This window comes from Terrapene carolina, unplaced genomic scaffold (assembly GCF_002925995.2).
Source record: "Terrapene carolina triunguis isolate 2854851 unplaced genomic scaffold, T_m_triunguis-2.0 Scaffold96, whole genome shotgun sequence".
Classification (NCBI taxonomy): Eukaryota; Metazoa; Chordata; order Testudines; family Emydidae; genus Terrapene; species Terrapene triunguis.
In genome coordinates, this window is record NW_020664447.1 from 59,488,909 (window position 1) to 59,506,963 (window position 18,055).

At 46.4% G+C, this 18,055-nt stretch overlaps 1 protein-coding gene across 1 annotated transcript; it reads left to right on the forward strand.

Moving 5' to 3' along the window:
• The first annotated feature begins 1,100 nt into the window (after positions 1-1,100).
• On the forward strand, positions 1,101-13,525 carry BBOF1 (basal body orientation factor 1). The gene is made up of 10 exons (XM_024192820.2): positions 1,101-1,469; positions 2,725-2,790; positions 3,430-3,573; positions 5,005-5,085; positions 5,510-5,580; positions 6,012-6,156; positions 6,604-7,097; positions 8,062-8,166; positions 9,829-9,903; positions 12,914-13,525. The coding sequence occupies exons 1-10, from the start codon at positions 1,101-1,103 to the stop codon at positions 13,032-13,034; spliced, it is 1,671 nt and encodes a 556-aa protein (XP_024048588.1). The 3' UTR covers positions 13,035-13,525.
• The last annotated feature ends 4,530 nt before the right edge of the window (positions 13,526-18,055 follow it).

Sequence of the window (18,055 nt, forward strand, 5' to 3'; positions counted from 1 at the left end):
GCTGTGTGGAGGGCTGAGGTGGATGAAGGTATGAAGATGGATTTTTGGGGGGAGGGGAGAGAACATAGTGATCTGTGTAGGCAACGAGGAATTTATGGTGATGGGGGGGGGGAGCAGCAGCAGATCTTTGTGGGCAGGGCAAGAATCTGGGCAAATGAGGGGATCTATGTGTTGGGAGCAAGAGTAAGTATATGGGGAGCACAAGGTTTCCATAGTGCGGCAGGGACAAAGGACAAGTATGGGGAGCAGAAGTTTTAAATGAAGGAAGCAGATGGGTCTCCATCGGGTAGACAGGGGGTATGAGAGAAGTGGGTATGGGGAGAAACAAAGTGAGCTGTGGAGGTCAAGGATGGAGCGGGTAGGGAGGGAGCAGGAGAAGATCTGATAGAAGGAGGCAATGGGTATAGGGGGAGCAGAGGGTCTCTGGATGGCGCAAGGTGGGGGTACAGTGGAAGGGTGAGGGAAGCGAGAACTGGCTGGGTCTATGGGGAGCGAGGGTCTTGGGAAGGAGGGGGGGGAGCCGGGCTGGGTCTCTGCGGGGTCTCGGGGGGAGCCGGGCGGGGTCTCTGCGCGGGGCAAAGGGAGCCGGGGTCTCTGTGTGGGAGCCAGGCTGGCTCGGGGTCCGCGCAGGGGGCTCCAGTCCATGGGACGGGGGCGGTGTCACGCTCCCCGCGCGCTCCCGGGGTCTGCACTCACCGCCTCGCCGGTGCGCTCGGGACCCCACATCTCGCCGGTGCAGCGTGTCACGTCAGCGCACTTGACATCACGGTCGCATACTTATCTCGTCACTAGTCCCCGCCTTCTAGTCTCCATAGTAACAGGTCGCCGCGAGCTCCTGTCACAAAGATTCCGTAGAGACGGATCCGTGCTGCGAATCGACGCCCGCAACTTCCCGCCGGGGCCAAGATGCGGAAGGGGAAAGGCGCGAAGCGCGGGAGGTAACTGGCAAGCGAGGGAAGTGGAGAGATGAGGGGGCAGGTAACCAGGGTAACGGGGGAAGGGCAGAGGGCGGAGCGGGGGGAGGGGAAGGGAAAGGGGGAGGTGAGAGAGAGAGGGGAGGGGTGGGGGAATAGGGAGATAATGGAGCAGGTAACCAGGCAATGGGGGAGGGAAGGGCAGAGGGAGGAGAGGGTAGAGGGAGTCCTTGGCCGTGGGGTCCCAGCGGGGTGGGAGTTCCAGGGGCCTCGGGGTACCCACGTGCCTCAGCTTTTCTTCACAGGGCGAAGAAGGGGGGCAAGGCTGAGTCGAAGGTGGGTAAGGAGTCTGAGGCTGAGCGGGCCAAGGCCAATGCAGCGCTATGGGAAGCCCGACTAGAGGTGACCGAGATCTCCCGGGCCGAGTATCGCGAGGCTGCACGCACGCTGGCCAGGAACAACGAGGAGCTGGCATGGCAGCAGCACCGTCTGGAGAAGGACACAGTCGAGGTGATCAGCTTTCTCAAGAAGCAGGATGTGGAGAAAGAAGAGCAGGTATGTGCAGAGAACCAAGAAACCTGTCCATCACTCCCTGCACCCCTCTGAGCATCCACACCAAAGGTGGCGGTGTAGCACCCTGCAGGCGGATGGATGTCTTGACAGCAGGTTTAGAGGGAGATGCAGACTCACCAGCAAATGTGAGGTGACCAGAGGACCTGCTGCTCATGGTGCACATGCAGCTCCTAATGCAGCATAAGAGCCTTTTGAAGTAGCTGATAGAACAAATCAAAAATAGCTCACAGGTAGTATCATCTTCTATATACCACACATATTCTGCACATGCTCCAGGCAGCTCTGATGAGCATTGTGGGAAAGGTGCAACAATCTGCCAGTCGCACTATGCTTTCAGCGGATGCTGTAAGCAGACAGGGTGAGCTGAGCACATCCAAAACAGGATGCTTGGCATGGATGATGTGCATCTTTACTGTTTTCATTGGAACATTTTCACTGGAGGAAGCTGCAATTTTCTAGTTTGGAAATATGGACAAGTTTCCTAGTGAAAGTAACTGGATCCAGAATTGCCCAAATATTAAAGCAGATGTGCAGTGTTAATGAGTTATCTTTCCTGCATTAGACCACCTTTGGCAGGACCAGCAATAGTCAGCCTCTTCTGACACCTGCAGGCCATATTTTAAATATGTGAAGTCAAAGCTAGATGCACATTTGCTCCTGAGACCAGGAGTGTTTTTACAATATCTGTGTAACTTTGTTCTGAGTTTCTCCAATATCAGCCACAGTGATTGGGTTTTTCTGCTCCCTTGTTGACACTTATAAGGGTTTCTTCAGTAAGAGAGAGTGGGCATGTCAAAGAGCCTCAACTCCAAACATACAGTACAAGAAGTGGGGGACCGATTCTGGGGTCTCATTGTGGCCCCATATGCTGCTCTAGTGGCATAATGGGGGCTGCAGTGGCCTATGAGGAATTCTGCCAACACAGAATCAGTGTAGGGTCAGCGTACACAGTCCTACACAGCCTCCCCAACAGTCCCCACTTAAATCCTATAAATGAGAGGCCTTTTCTGTGTTGCTGTAGCTTTCTTGATGTGATCCCATAAAGAGGCTTGAGGCGGGGTAAACAAATGGGGGAGAGTATCAAAGGGGTAGCTGTGTTAGTCTGGATCTGTAAAAGCAGCAAAGAGTCCTGTGGCACCTTATAGACTAACAGACGTTTTGGAGCATGAGCTTTTGTGGGTGAATACCCACTGAGTTTTCCCCATGATGATGGCTTCTCTATTTTCATCTTGTGCAGATTGCAAAACTGAAGCAACAGCTGGCAGATTTGAAGCAGCAGGCCCAAGAAGAGAATGAGAAAGTGGTGAGTGAACTTTTCTCTTTTCCCTCAGAACGAGGCCTTCACAGCAGGCTGAGCAGTGGTTTTGGTTATAGTAAGATGAGCAAGTTAGAAAGAGTTGATATGCAGTAAAGGTTTTGAGGTAAACCCCTAGCATGAGGAAAAAAACCTGCAAAAGAGAAGTGGGGTGGGGACTATACAAGGCCTTTCTAGCTGTGAGTGTGGTTTGCTATCTCAGATACCAGTAATAATACCTATAGATAAGGTGTGGGCAGAGATACAACAGAAACATGTCTAATTTGCAGACTACAGAAGTCTGCTATTCCCCACCCTTAAGCAATAAATTGCATGAGGTAGGCTTTTCAAGGACCTCTTGCCCATCCATCCCTAAAAATAACAAGGAACAGAACAGACTGGGAATTGACATATTATTAAAAGATAGCTCTAAACATAATATTTCTTTCTAGGCCTCCTCTTTTGCTGGTAGTTTGATTCTATCCAACTTGTTGCTTTTCCTTCTAGCGATAAGTCTAATTAATTTAGTGACTTTTTAAAATTCTACACATCAAAGTTATTAATTTGCATTGGCTGTCCATTTCCTGCAGTGAGATTGTTGAATGGTTGTGACTTGTTCCCTTCTTGATTAGAATTTCTGATTTGCAGGCAGAACATTATTCTGCGCAGTTGAAGGATCTGGAGGAGAAATTCAGCAAAAAAGCCAGAGAAATTGGCTTAATTCAGTTGGAACTGAAAACAATAAAAGAATTTCGCAAGAAGAAAGCACATATGGAGAAGGAACTGGAAGATGTAAGTTTGTCATAAGTGTTAATTTTGGATGTTTTAATGGCCTGAAAGCAATACTAACACAATATAATTTAAAACTGTTAATTTGACATGGTAACCTGTACTGGTACTAACTACATGCTCTACATGACTTTGTCTGTAACGATTTATATGAGAAGTGATACTGCCACCTTTACGGCATGGTGAGTGACTGTTATGGAAAGAACATCAGATGCACCTGGCTGATGTATTAGACTGTTTACTGCAACCAGGGCTTACTGTGAGTGTAGAAAGCACTATATTGGTCAGACTTCTATGTTCCTGAACTAGTATATAGTTTGGGGGAGACCATATAAAGTCAGCATTATTTGACCTAAAAAGAATCAGTATGTTTTTTGAACTTGGCTGGTTAGTACAGGAATAATTTCCAACTTCAGCCAGGTGGTGGCTTCTTCAATTGCTTCTGCCCCCAGCACAAAAAATGGACAGATTGCTACTAAAAGGTCTATTCTAGCCTCAATACTGAGGACAAATACAACAAATGTTCAATCTGCAAACGTCTTGAGAAAAATATAGGGCCAAATCCAAGCCCTATAATAAAGTATCTAGTACTTGTAGTGATGGTTATCCATAGATCTCAAAGCTGTTTACAGAGGTGAGTTTGGATTGCTAACATTTGACTCATACCCTTCTGCACTAGGCCAGGATTTCAGGGCCTGGGATCCAGTCAATTTATATACCAGAAGGGGCTTACGCCTCCTTTAAGAATATGTACAGAAGACCTAGTATTTGGGCTATAAGTACCTTAGGGTTTATAAATGATATAACATGATTTCTCAATACCCAGTTCAATAGGCGGATGGAATGCAGTGACTGCCTTATCTCTTGACACAAGTAAGTCACTTAGATTGTAAACTATTTAGGGCAAAGACTATCATTTGCTATGTGTCTGTATAGTGCCTCGCACAATGGAGCCCTGATCCATGATTGGAACCTCTTTGGTGCCACAATACAAATAATAAATAATTTTTTAGAAGTAAGGTATGCAATACACCTTTCTGCAGAATTTTCTCAAAGAAATTGGAGTACTGGGTTTTGGATAGCACAGATGACTGAATGAGTAGAAAGAATGTAACTAGCTGTGTGAGACTGGGGAGAGTTTTACAAGGGCCTATGCCGTGTTCTGTATATTTATTAACAGACTAGTGGAAAGTATGCTAATGAAGCTTGACAATGATTTAAAAACAAGGGAGCTGGTAAATTATGAAAGAGAAGGAAAGTGTAACATGACTAAAGAGAGGTAGAGAAGAGGCAGAGATTATGCAAGGAGCTGATGAGGGCCTAATAAGTACAAGACAAAAACTGGGAGATGCCTCTCCAGACAGTTTCATCTACACTTTTATCTAAAAGGCTGAAATACAGCATGATTGTTAAAGGGATTTTTTTAAATCATAGATAAAAGAGAATATGAGAATCTCAAACAGGGAACATCAGGAGACTCTTGGAAGGCTGGAGAACAGGTTCATTGAAGAAAAGGTACAGTGCCTTACAAAGGATTTAGGAATCTCATATTAGAACAATGTGACTTTCCCTATTGACCCAGGTTTGAGTTGCTTTGGCTGTTATTTGATGAACATTTTACAATCATCAGTGTTTGTAAAAAAAATACAATAAGATGATGTGGCAATTGGGTGCAGCTTTCCAGGGAAAGTCACAGGAGCATCAGGATCACTGAGGGGCCATATAATTGCTCTGTCCCCACTCCCACAGGGAGGTGGTTTCAGTGCCCCCAAGGGGGCCATGTCACTGCTCACTCCCTCTCTTCGTCTAGGATACAGGGTTGCATCAGTGGCCAGTTTAATCCCATGTATGTGAGTTTAGAAAAATGCTTTGTGTCTGATTTTATCTTTAGTACCACATAGTCTCAGTCTGTATTTAAACAGCCTTTTCTCCCCTTCAGCAACTACTAGAAAGAGAGGCTGAGAAGAAGATAGTAATGCTGGCAGAGAGAGCCCACCATGAGGCCATTGTGTAAGCCATTTGCGTTATCTGTTCCCCAGTTACAATGAGGAATCAGAAAGCCACTGTAACTCTTGGTCTTACAAATAACTGCCAGGCAGCCAACACTACTATACACAACAGGGACCCTTTGTGGGAAAATGGGTAAGAGCCTTTGGCTGCATCTATATTACTTTCACACTTTAAATGCAGGCACCATCACCATCCGAACATCTCTACCATAAGACTAATTTCGGCTCCAGTCCAGATACTGAGGCAATGCTGTCTCAGTGACACTTCCATGATCCCCCATCTTCTGGTCCAGCCCTGGTGCTGGAAGCAAAGCTGTCTCAGTGATAGTACTATAAATGAATTCTCTCTCTGAAATTAGGGTATTGATTTTAATATAGGAAGACCCAAAAGGCTGTGATGTCACCTCTTGTGTTTTGTTTCGCCTTCTCCAGGCAGTTAGACAGCACTGGGAGAGCAGTGTTTAAGGAGAATGTTCGTCTTCAGGAGGCTCTTGCTTATCACCTGAAGGAGACAGAGGAGCTAAAAAAAATCAAGAAGCAGCTAGAAGAGGACAGAGCTTTTCTTCTGCAGGAGAAGGTTCCTGCTCTGATTTCTAATTTTATTTCATTCTTCCCTAGGAAGGGGCCCTTGAAATCCAAATTCTGGATACAGATGCAAGTTCACTGGGACTAGCACCTTTCCAAGTCAGACCCATCCACAATTTACTGGATTTTGGAGCTATCTTAAGAGACATGAGGCTCTTACTCTGTTCTTTTAATTGTGGAGGAGAAAATAGAAAACGTTTCCTATAGTGCCCCTCTAAGAGGAGTTCAGTGTGTACAATGGGGAGTGTGCAGATCAGACACTCTTCAACTTGCTTCTCTTGCAGGCAGAGCCCTGACCCAGATTACTACTCCCACTCCAGCATGGAAGTGCTGGAGTATCTATCAGTCTGATGTAACCCATGTGCTGTTATTGTTGAAAGAGTTCTGAGGTTCAGGGTGACCAAGATAAGAGTCCAAATCATTTTCTCTTGTCCTTTAGGAAACCAATGAGAGTTTGGTTCAGGAAAAGGTCCGGCAAGTCACTCTGCAAAAAGCACAGATTCAAGCACTGCAGCACAAGGTGGAGAGACTGGAGATGGCACTAGGTCACATGACCCAAGAATTTGAAACAGAAATTCAGAAGACACGGCATCAGGCTTTAGTTCAAAACCAGGCAGGCATGGTAGAGATCAACAAGCTGCAGCAGCTGCTGGAGATGAAGGATCGGGAGATGAATCGAGTGAAGAAACTGGCCAAGAACATCCTGGATGAGAGGAGTGAGGTAGAGAGTTTCTTCTTAGAAGCTCTGGACCAGGTGAAGCGTGAGATCGTGTCCAGCAGGAAGTGCTACAAGCAGGTGGCCCAAGCTGCCTATCAGAAGAAAATGATGGAGGCATTTGCAGGGAAGGAAGAGTACCCCAAAATCAGAACGTTTAACAGCAACGCTCACAGCACAAATAGTGTGTACAAGGACCTGCAGGAGGCAGAGAAATGGTACATGTAATTAAACAGCAGATGATTTAGTGTCCATCTCCCTGGCTCATAGGAATGAAACCTAAATCTTAAAAATCCCTGTGTAGTAACAATAACCAGATTAGTAATCTCTGTGGAGGCTGCTGTGATGGGAGGGAAGGAAAGAAGTTCAGCATTGGAGGGGAGGCTGCAGACCCAACTGTTCAGGGTAGGGAGCTTCAGGACTGACTGCTGCTGCAGACCTGGCAGAACACAATAAAAAGGACAACATTAACACTGAAACCTAAAAATGACAATTAAATGCCAACGCTGTTATTTATTTCATTGCTGATCATTTTAATGTGTTTTTCTTGCAACCTCTGTCTCCCTTGCCTCCCTGTGGGCCAAAAGCCTCAGTTGCACACCTCCCTTGACCTCTTCTCAAAGCAGTTCTTCATTGTCAATACAAAAATCTGTGGCACAATGAAAACTGAAAAAGGGGCAACTGTATAAAATAAATGAAATATAATATCAAAATCAATAACACAGGAGCTACTGTACTGATTGTTTTATACCTTTTTAAATTTAATTCAATAAAAGCCTCTGGTTTTGAAATTTATCTGAAGATGCCACAAAATTTCCAGAATGTCCATCAGACTGCAGCAGAATTTAGGTACTTTGCCATAGAATTTAGGTCCAATTTTTGCAGACTACATGGGGCCTTTCTTAGAGGTAAAAGCTCTATATTTTATTCTTGATTAAAACCTGTGGAATTTAAAGAGGTGGGGAAGATTGATCAAGGTGTATAGTCCATCTCCTGCCAATGCAGGATTATTTTCTGCTTACATATCATTGACCAGCTGAGTGAAATTTAGGATTTTCAATCATAGCTCTGAATTTCCTATGTGTCCACTGTTCAGAAAAAGGGAGATTTTATGCTGGATGGTAAGAGTTTTGTTTGGTCTTATTCTCCTACTACATTGATCTGCTCTCTGATGTTTTTCAGGACAAATATCCAGCAAGGGAAGGTGGATATTGGCCAGTTGACATGGGAGCAGAAGGAATGTGTTCTGAGGTTACTCTTTGCAAGAATGAATGGTCGAGAGCGACGGTAATGCTCTGTTTCTATGGTAGTAGATGGACACAGAGCTCTTCCTGTGATTCCAGGGTGATTGCTTGGATTCCCCCATTCTGGAGCTAATGCTGAACCTGTCCTGAGCAGTAATTGTGCAGGCTGAGAGAAAGATATTCCAGCTCAATTTGGAGAAGGGAATTTTAGCTAATTTTAGTCTGACTCTAGGTTGAGCTACTAGGTCTTCATGTGTAGTTTAGGATACCTCTGAAGAGGAAGAAAAGTAGCTGTAGTAGTGAAGAGGACAGAGAGGCGTCCTAGAGTCTAGACCAACGAAATGGGATTAATTTTATTCACCGTGCTTAACTGATTTCTGCTTATCTTTAGCAAGTGAACATAAAGAGATAATTTATCCAGTTAATGACAGAAGTGTCCCATAAACAGAATGAAAGCTGTGCTTTGTCTGTGGCAAAGATAAAGAATCTGTCCAATCATAAAAAAGTTAAAAATGTGTTGAAATTTTCACAAACTGGCCATTAAAATTGTACTCACAATATAGCTCATGTTGCTATTTGCATGCAGAATTTGTGAAAGTAGTTTTAGAAGTCTCTTTGAAAACTTGATTTACAAACTGGAAACTGAAAGGTTAAGCAACATAAATCATGCTTGCATGTATTAAAGAATACATAGGAGATCTCAAATACTAATCTAAAATGCTTTATGTGCAATGTGGGAGTGTAAAGGTTGAGGTGGGAATAGTAACTCTTACACTTTGAGTGTGTTTGTTGAAATTCTGAGCCTTCGTGTTACATGAATGGAAGTTTTGACCATTTTGTTTCATTTTTACAGTAGAGATTAAAAACATATCTAACTATATAAAATATATAAAAACATTCGTGTGTGTGCATGGTAACTAAAAAGTGACACTGATCAGTCCCATTTCATTGTCCAAGCTGACAGGGAAACTCATGACAAAAAAAAGCTCCAACAAACACCATTAGTGGGAATACAGCTGGATGCTATATTAGAAATATGTTCACTTTTAATAATCTTACATATAGCAGAGTTTTGTAGGGTCATGTCCAATTAATGTATTTCATTTAGGGAAAACACCATGTTCTACTCACTTTTCATGCTTTGCTCACAAACTGGAATTGGAAAACCAAAATCTGTCATTTAAACTTCATTTTCTGTTGTTTTTGACTAAGATAAACTTAATATTAGATATATCATCTGCTAGGGGAGTCTGTTTGTTCCCTGTGAATCAGAAGGGGAATGGACTTGATGAGCTAATCACTGAGTCATGGTCACTGAAGTTAGAAATTGAATTAATGTCCAGAGTGGCTAAATGGGGGGGATAATCTAGGCTCTATAAATAAAGAGTTGGAACAGCCATCCCCTGTATGCCTGTAGTTAGAACTGAGCGGCAGAGCAGAAACTTGCTGTACTTTATCTCTGAACTCTGCATTTCTGTCTCTCTCTCAATCACTCCTTACTGTAGCAGGAAGACTTTAGCAGCAAAACACAAGTTCCATTGTCTAGATTAAATTAAAGTACACCTAGCACCAGACTAGCATTTCCTGCTGCTATTCATCTTCCCTTAGATAGTGAGGAAGAGAGATAGGTATGGCGTAGAGAGAAGCCTCTTAGTACACATTACACTTAATCCATATTTCTCCTGCCTTTGTTTCCTCCTCACAGGAAAGGCAAACATGTTTTGGTCCCTTCAGCTCCAGCTGCTGTTACTCCTAGTTCTGAAGAAAGAAACAAAACTAGGTAAGATATAATATTTTTATAGCACTCTGGCTAGGTACTTCTGCAGCCTCCATTAACACAACACCCAAGCACCTCCAACATATTTAAAAACAGAAATATAATCATCTTTCCCTTCCATCTTTCCCAGCATGAAAGAGAAATACTTTGCTTAGTCTGAAGGTTTTTGTTTGCTTGTTTGTGCTGGTCTGCATGTGAAGACATGTTTGAGGGAAATTTAAGTTGAAAAGATTAATTTTGCTTTTAGTTTTGAATGTGTAGTCTATAGTCATTCCTGTCTCTTCTGTTTGCGAGTTCTGGACTCTAGGTCCAGCAGCTCCATTCTGTCTCCTTCATTCAGAAGCTTCCCCTTTACTAGTCAACAGCTTCATTATTCTTGGACAACATAGTTATTGTGAGGGGTCATGTTTGCACAGGGAGAGGCAATTACTCAGGTAGCACAGAGAGCTTTGAGTATCAGTAGAAAGGCCTTGAGCTAGATTCTCCATTCAGGATAGAGCTATTGAAGAGGGTGGAATCCCAAGATTAAGTGTTCAGTGACCTGTGCTGCTAAACAGATGGATTTCTGTGATCTGTACCAGTTAATGCTTTTTCAGAGTGTGTGAACTTGTTCCTACATATAATGAATAGCAGCTAGCAAGGCTGGAGGTCACAGATGCCTAGTCTGTGTGTGATGGGATGGGATTCAATCTTCTGCCTGGTTTGAATGACACTTTAGTCCAAGTCTGCCTGCTATGTTGGTGAAAGCACTTCATGGCAGGTGTCTTATTTAAATATAGACACCCTCTCTCTCTCTAATGTTCTAGGCACACAAAGGCCATCCTTCCTCTCTCTTCCTCAGTTCAGCTATCGCTGCCTGGATAGCAGAAATAGGAATCAGTCCTATTTATGTCTGGAGCCTGTTTTTTCGTAGGTGCAGGCTCTGATACAACCACACACCTAGTTGAATTGTTATTCTCCAAGGCATGGGGTATATAACATTATCATATGGCATAAGCGTGGGCGTATGATGCATTGTCACTAACGGCTGCAAGCGTGCCAGATGTTGTGGAGATAGCACACACTGTCCCCTGGAATTTACAATCTAATATTGGCATACACACGATGACCAGATAAAATTCACAAATAGGAGCACTGACTTATTTCCTTTAGGGCAAGATCCCTAGCACTTTGCAAGGAGACTGGGTGGCTCTTTGGCATAAAGAGGGGCGGGAGTTCCAAGTGTGAGGACTGGCATGGGAGAGGGCACAAAAAAGAGATTAGGAGTCAGCAAATGAGCCAGTTAAGCAGGTGACTTGGCAGGAGTATAGGCAGCAACACTTCTCCTTCCCCAGCCAGTTGTTTCATCAGCCTGCTGAATGTTGTCATTTAGCCATGACTGTACACTCCTCTGGGGCAGAGACTATCTCTTTACTACGTTTGTGAAACCCCCAGCACATTAGGGACCCAAGCAGGGGGGCCTTTAAGCACAACTGTAATTCAAATAATAAAAAGAATAGGGATGAAAGCAGGAGTACAGGTGGAGTATTGGAGGAGAATCTTACACAGGATGTGGAAGGTTAAAAAAAATAGTGAAAAGAGATCAGTGCATTTATTGTTTATATTGCAATAGCACCTAGATGCCTCATTCAGAAATGAGGCCCGTTGTGCTGGGCACTGTACAAACAGATAGAAAAACAATGAGTAGCTTGAGTTTAAAATGGAGGTTAAGAAAAGACTCAAAGTCAGGGCAACAGCAATAAGATAAGGCAAATACATGATCCAATGCTTGATCTGACAAAATTAATTTTGTTTTTTTTTAAAAACCTCTATTTTTCCTCTGTGATTTTGTTTAAAACCTTCACCTATTTCCTTTTTAATTTAAAAATTGTCTACTTTTAAAAACATTTAAACCCATTCCCTTGAATGCAAGTGAGGATTTTAGAGATGGCATTTGGTGTAGAGCAGCAGGCTGGAAAAAGTGAGATGGGCAGTTGTAGTACAGTAGAATCTCAAGAGTTGCAGACACCTCAGGAATGGAGGTTGTTCGTAACTCTGAAATGTTCATAACTCCGAACAAGATGTTATGGGATGCTCCTCAGGGTGGACTGCTTGGAGCGGGGGCTCACAGCTGTGCCTACGAATCTCAGTCTTCACATCCTACCTGTAAGTGGCTGCCTAGCGAGTTGGGACAGGCAGCTGGTTCTAGCCCACAGGCTGCAAGGGTGATGAGTGAGGCACCCTGGGGCACTTCTTCATCAGTGGGCGTGCAGTGCCGGCTGTGGCCCTTTAAAACTGAGCTGCTCCTCTAGAGCGCAGCATGCAGGGAGGAGCTCGGGCACCAGCTCAAGTAGCTCACACTCCAGAAACAGCTCAGTTAGCTTCTTTCCTGGGTTGGACTGAGCTTTCAAGATTGCAGGGGGGGAGCACCCCTGGCTTACAGGAAAGTGGGGAGCTGCTCCTATTCTGTGCCTGTGAACCTCAGCATCTTCACCTCCTGCCTGTAAGTGGCTGCCCCCCTTGTGGCAAGTAAGGGGTGGTGGTGGGGAGAGGCAGCCCAGATGTGCTTACCTTTAAGATGCGATACTGCCAGAGTAAAGTATTTGCTGGTTTTTCTTGGCGGGGGGGGGGGGGGGAATGGAGAATAGGGGGGTTGTTTCTGCTGGTGCCTGATTGCTTACTTCTAGTTCCACATGGTGTCTAGTTGACAGGTCAGTTCGTAACTCTGGTGTTCATATCTTTGAGGTTCTACTGTATTCAAGGCAAGAGGTAACCTTGATGTTAACGAGGATGTTCTTGGCATGGGAAAGGAGGGATTTTTAGTTTGTAAAGGAAGGAGCTGACAGGATTTGGTAAGAGCCTGAAGGGGGTGGGAGACGAGAGAAGCCTGATTGATAAGGGAAGAAAATGGAGATTTGAAAGCATAAGCTTACATCTTATTAGAGGTTACTGTTTAGCCCCTTCCCTCCCCACCATGTATGGTGGAACAGCAGCATGTTATTGCTGATTCATCTGCAAAGCTTTACCTTTGCAGCACTGAAAACATTGCTCCCAGCCTGACCTTCATCACGCAGCAGTTCCCAGTATCAGAGCCCTCTTCTCATGGAGCAATCCTTCCAGATATTGAGATGGTAACGTCACAGACAGCAGAGTAAGGTGGCTGTAGTCTCTGACTGAACAAGACTTAAGGTAATGATGGTTACTGCCTCATCTGCACCTTTTCTTCTGGGACGCTTGTGTAAGTGGAATGATGCTACAGCTGTGAAATCATTAATATCCCCATTTTATTGTGGTGTTGGTTTGGCTTTCATTTGAAACCAGCCTGAAAGGGGACTGTAAATTAATGTTATAAACACGTGTTTAAGGTTTTTTCCTCTAAAATAAAAAAATCTTTTATTCTTCCCCTGGCTCAAGTTCTGTAAGTGGGTAGGGTTTCCTCAGCTGCCCAATGGAATCTGGGTTGGAGGCTGGGATGGCACAAAAGGTGCGTCACTGCATTCTGATGAAGAACTCTTTCTGCTCTGGAGTAAAAGTGTTTTGTATGAGCATAAAGAGCATTTGGAATGAAGTGATATGTACGTGGAACCAGCAAAAGTCTTCCTGGCAGAAGTGAGCTCTGTGTAAAAGGAAGTGGCGACTTGGATCCAAGCAGATTTAGTAATAGGATCAATGGCGCAGCCGACCCTAAGGGTATGTCTACACTACGAGGGTAGTTCGATTTCACTTAAATCGAATATGTGGAATCGATATTGCAAAGTCGAACGTGTGTGTCCACACTAAGGACAGTAATTCGACTTTGTGAGTCCACACTAACGGGGCAAGCGTCGACATTGGAAGCGGTGCACTGTGGGCAGCTATCCCACAGTTCCCGCAGTCCCCGCTGCCCATTGGAATTCTGGGTTGAGCCGCCAATGCCTTCTGGGTAAAAAAATGTGTCGAGGGTGCTTTTGGGTAATTGTCGTCATCCGTCCGTCACTACCGCCCTCCCTCCCTCCCTGAAACCGCCGGCGGGAAATCAGTTCGCGCACTTTTCTGGTCAGTGACAGCGCGGACGCCACAGCACTGCGATCATGGAGCCCGCTGCGACCATCGCTGCAGTTGTGGCCGTTGTCAACGCCTCGCAGCTTCTCATCCACCTTTCCCAGAGGCAGATACAGAGAAATCAGGCGAGGAGGCTACGGCACCGCGGTGAGGGCCTGAAGTATGAGAGTAGCACAGAGCTGTCAGAAACCACGAGACCCAGCGCCGAGGACATCACGGTGGCAATGGGTCATGTGGATATTGTGGAACGGCGATTCTGGGCCCGGGAAACAAGCACGGACTGGTGGGACCGCATAGTGCTGCAGGTCTGGGATGAATCCCAGTGGCTGCGAAACTTTCGCATGCGGAAGGGGACTTTCCTCGAACTTTGAGTTGCTGTCCCCTGCCCTGAAGCGCAATGACACCCGGATGCGAGCAGCCCTGACTGTCCAGAAGCGAGTGGCCATAGCCCTCTGGAAGGTTGCAACGCCGGACAGCTACCGGTCAGTCACGAACCACTTTGGTGTGGGCAAATCTACCGTGGGGGTTGTTGTGATGCAAGTAGCCAACGCAATCGTTGAGGTACTGCTCTCAAAGGTAGTGACCCTGGGAAACGCGCAGGCCATCATAGATGGCCTCGCCGCGATGGGATTCCCAAACTGCGGTGGGGCTATAGATGGAACTCACATCCCTATCCTGGGACCGGATCACCAGGCCAGCCAGTACATTAACAGAAAGGGCTACTTTTCAATGGTGCTGCAAGCACTGGTGGACCATAGGGGACATTTTACCAACATCAACGTCGGATGGCCGGGCAAGGTTCATGACGCTCGCGTGTTCAGGAACTCTGGTCTGTTTAGACGGCTGCAGGAAGGTATTTACTTCCCGGACCACAAAATAAGTCTTGGGGATGTGGAGATGCCTACAGTGATCCTCGGGGACCCAGCCTACCCGCTAATGCCCTGGCTCATGAAGCCCTATACTGGCGCCCTGGACACAGAAAAAGAACTGTTCAACTACCAGCTGAGCAAGTACAGAATGGTGGTGGAGTGTGCTTTTGGCCGTCTCAAGGGGAGATGGAGAAGCTTACTGACTCGCTGTGATCTCAGCGAAACCAATATCCCCATTGTTATAGCAGCTTGCTGTGTGCTCCACAATCTCTGTGAGAGCAAGGGGGAGACCTTTATGGCGGGATGGGAGGTTGAGGCAAATACCCTGGCTTCAGATTACGCCCAGCCAGACAGCCGGGCGATTAGAAGAGCCCAGCGGGACGCGCTGTGCATCCGGGAGGCTTTGAAAGCTAGGTTCCACAGTGAGCAGGGTAACCAGTGACTGTTAACTTTGTGGACACAGAAGCTGAACCTGCCCCCGTTTCTTTACCCAGTTTATGTTGACTATCCTCTCCACTTACATACCCCCTTCACCCACTTCCCAAAAAATAAAATCAGTTCTATTTTCTTAATGAACACCGTTGTCTTTATTACTGTTTTTGCGGGAATGTTTTAAACCTGGGATGCAGACTGTGGTGGGGGGCGGGTGTACTGTAGTGATGCAAATGATGCCTCTAAACTCCTGGAATGACAGGCTCCGCAGTGGTGGACTGGTTGTTTCAACGGAGCCTGCCAGCCGTCCTGGGCGGGACTGCGTGTATGTGTCGGCTATGTGACTTTCTGGCAGGGGGAGGAGGGTTACAGATCCCCTGCTGTGTGGCTCTGTGATCCAGGATAAGGACCGCTGCATAAGATCTGTAACTGCCCTCCCCCGCCACAAAGTCACAGAGCAAACCCCTCCCCCCCCCACAGAACATGAAAACCACCTCCCAGACTGACCAGGGTAACTAGTAACTGCACTGTGTATGTGCCCTGCTGCTGGACCTGCCCCCGCCTCTGTACCCTGCTAAAGGTGACTATACTGTCCAATTACCAACCACCTTCCCCCCCTTCACACAGACTCTCCTCCAAAAGAAAATGATGGAAACAGTAATTAACAGAAACGTATGTTTTATTAGTAACAACACATGAAACAGGGGGGTTGGAACTTGGACGGGGGCTTGTGTGAGGTGGGTAGGAAAGGACTTTTCAAAGTTTGGGGAATGAGAGCCTTCTAGTGCTACAGCACTCTGCAGGGGTGGAGTGAAACTTTTCACGGCCCCTGCCGCCCCTCCTTCTTTGGACTTTGGGTGAGGGGGGTATGGGACTTGGTGGCGGGGGAGGGTGGTTACAGATGCACTGCAGCGGGGCTCTCTCCTCCTGCCTCCGGTCCTGCAGAACATCCACAAGGCGCTGGAGCGTGTCCGTTTGCTCCCTCATCAGTCCAAGCAGCGTTTGAGTCGCCTGCTGGTCTTCCTGACGCCACCTCTCCTCCCGTTCCATGTTTGCTCTGTGCATTTGGGACAAGTTCTCCCTCCACTGTGTCTGCTGGGTTGCCTGGGCTCGGGAGCAGCACATTAGTTCTGAGAACATGTCCTCCCGCGTCTTCTTCTTCCTCCGCCTAATCTGCGCTAGCCTCTGGGACTGTGATGCCACGCTGGGTTGGGAGACAGTCGCAGATGTGGCTGTGGGAATGGGAAAAAGGGAGTAAATTCCTCAGAAAGATAAATGTAGTTGTGAACAAAGAACATAGTCTTTCTCTGTGAACAAGACCATGCCCTGCACCTATCACATGCGCACTCAGGACAAGGTCGAATTTTCGGCCCTTGCCTTCAGTGCCTGTGGTCTTGCAGTGGCGATCTGAGAAGCGGGGCAGGACACCGGAATTTGTGTAGCGGGCAAACATGGTAAGCCATAGACTTGTGGCTGCTTAAAACTTTAATAGTAGCACTGGCCTCCTTTCACATTGAAAGCAATGCCAGTCTCTGCTGTCAGCAATCAGGCAAGCATGAACTCTGCCCCTGTCCCACCCCCTCGCGGCTGTCCCAGGGAAAGATCCCTGTATGCTGCCCCTCTCCCGCCTCCACCGCGTGGCTGTAAAGCAGTCCCAATACTAACATTCCCCTACCTAATTCAAAGCAGGGCATCATGAGCGACATCACCCTGATGAGGATCTCGGACAGCGAGAAGGAACGGATGCTTAGGGAAAGCCTGCAAAAACCAGGGCCGTATGCCGCCATGCTCTGCAGGGCAATGATCCCTGAGTACTTGATTGTCTCCTGGCGCGGAAACGTTTCGTACCACGGAGGACCCAATAAGATCGCTCTCCCCAGGAACCTGATGAACAGGCTTGAACATTACCTCCAGGAGACCTACGTTGAGATCTCCCATGAGGATTTCATCTCTATCCCCGGACATATAGACCGGATTTTGGTGTAGATACACTGGCAGGGACTAAAGAGTGGAGCGTCTTGGGCAGCAGAATCATGAAAAACCGGACATTGTTAGATTTTTTTTAAATAGTTGGGACTAAATAGTTAAGCGCCTAAGGCAAAGAAATCATGAGAAACCCATTGTTAATATTATAAATATTCCAGTTCTGTTAAAAATAAATGTTTAGATGTTTAAATCACTTCATGAAAAACCCATTGTTAATATTATAAATATTCCAGTTCTGTTAAAAATAAATGTTTAGATGTTTAAAGCACTTACTGCTTGATCCTTCCCCTGATTCTGTGTCCGGGGTAATGGCTGGGGATCTCGGTAAGGGTGATGAAGAGCTCCTGGCTGTCGGGGAAATCAGCGGTGCAAGCGCTGTCGACTGCCTCGTCCTCCTCATCTCCTTCCTCATCTTCCCCGTCCGCTAACATGTCCGAGGAACTGGCCGCGGACAATATCCCATCCTCAGAGTCCACGGTCACGGGTGGGGTAGTGGTGGCGGCCGCACCCAGGATGGAATGCAGTGCCTCGTAGAAACGGGATGTGTGGGGCTGGGATCCGGAGCGTCCGTTTGCCTCTTTGGTTTTTTGGTAGCCTTGTCTCAGCTCCTTGATTTTCACGCGGCACTGCGTTGCATCCCGGCTGTATCCTCTCTCTGCCATGGCTTTAGAGATCTTCTCATATATCTTTGCATTCTGTCTTTTGGAGCGCAGCTCGGAAAGCACGGACTCATCGCCCCACACAGCGATGAGATCCAAGACTTCACGATCAGTCCATGCTGGGGCCCTCTTTCTAGTCTGCGATTGCACGGCCATCTCTGCTGGAGAGCTCTGCATCGTTGCCAGTGC

What these genes read in the sequence shown, in the direction of transcription:
- BBOF1 (XM_024192820.2), top strand. Translation starts at nt 1,101, where the DNA reads ATGGGGGAGGGAAGGGCAGAGGGAGGAGAGGGTAGAGGGAGTCCTTGG. An exon ending in CTTTTCTTCTGCAGGAGAAG is followed by an intron (nt 6,157 to 6,603) that starts GTTCCTGCTCTG and finishes CTTGTCCTTTAG; the next exon opens with GAAACCAATGAGAGTTTGGT. An exon ending in GAAGAAAGAAACAAAACTAG is followed by an intron (nt 9,904 to 12,913) that starts GTAAGATATAAT and finishes TTACCTTTGCAG; the next exon opens with CACTGAAAACATTGCTCCCA.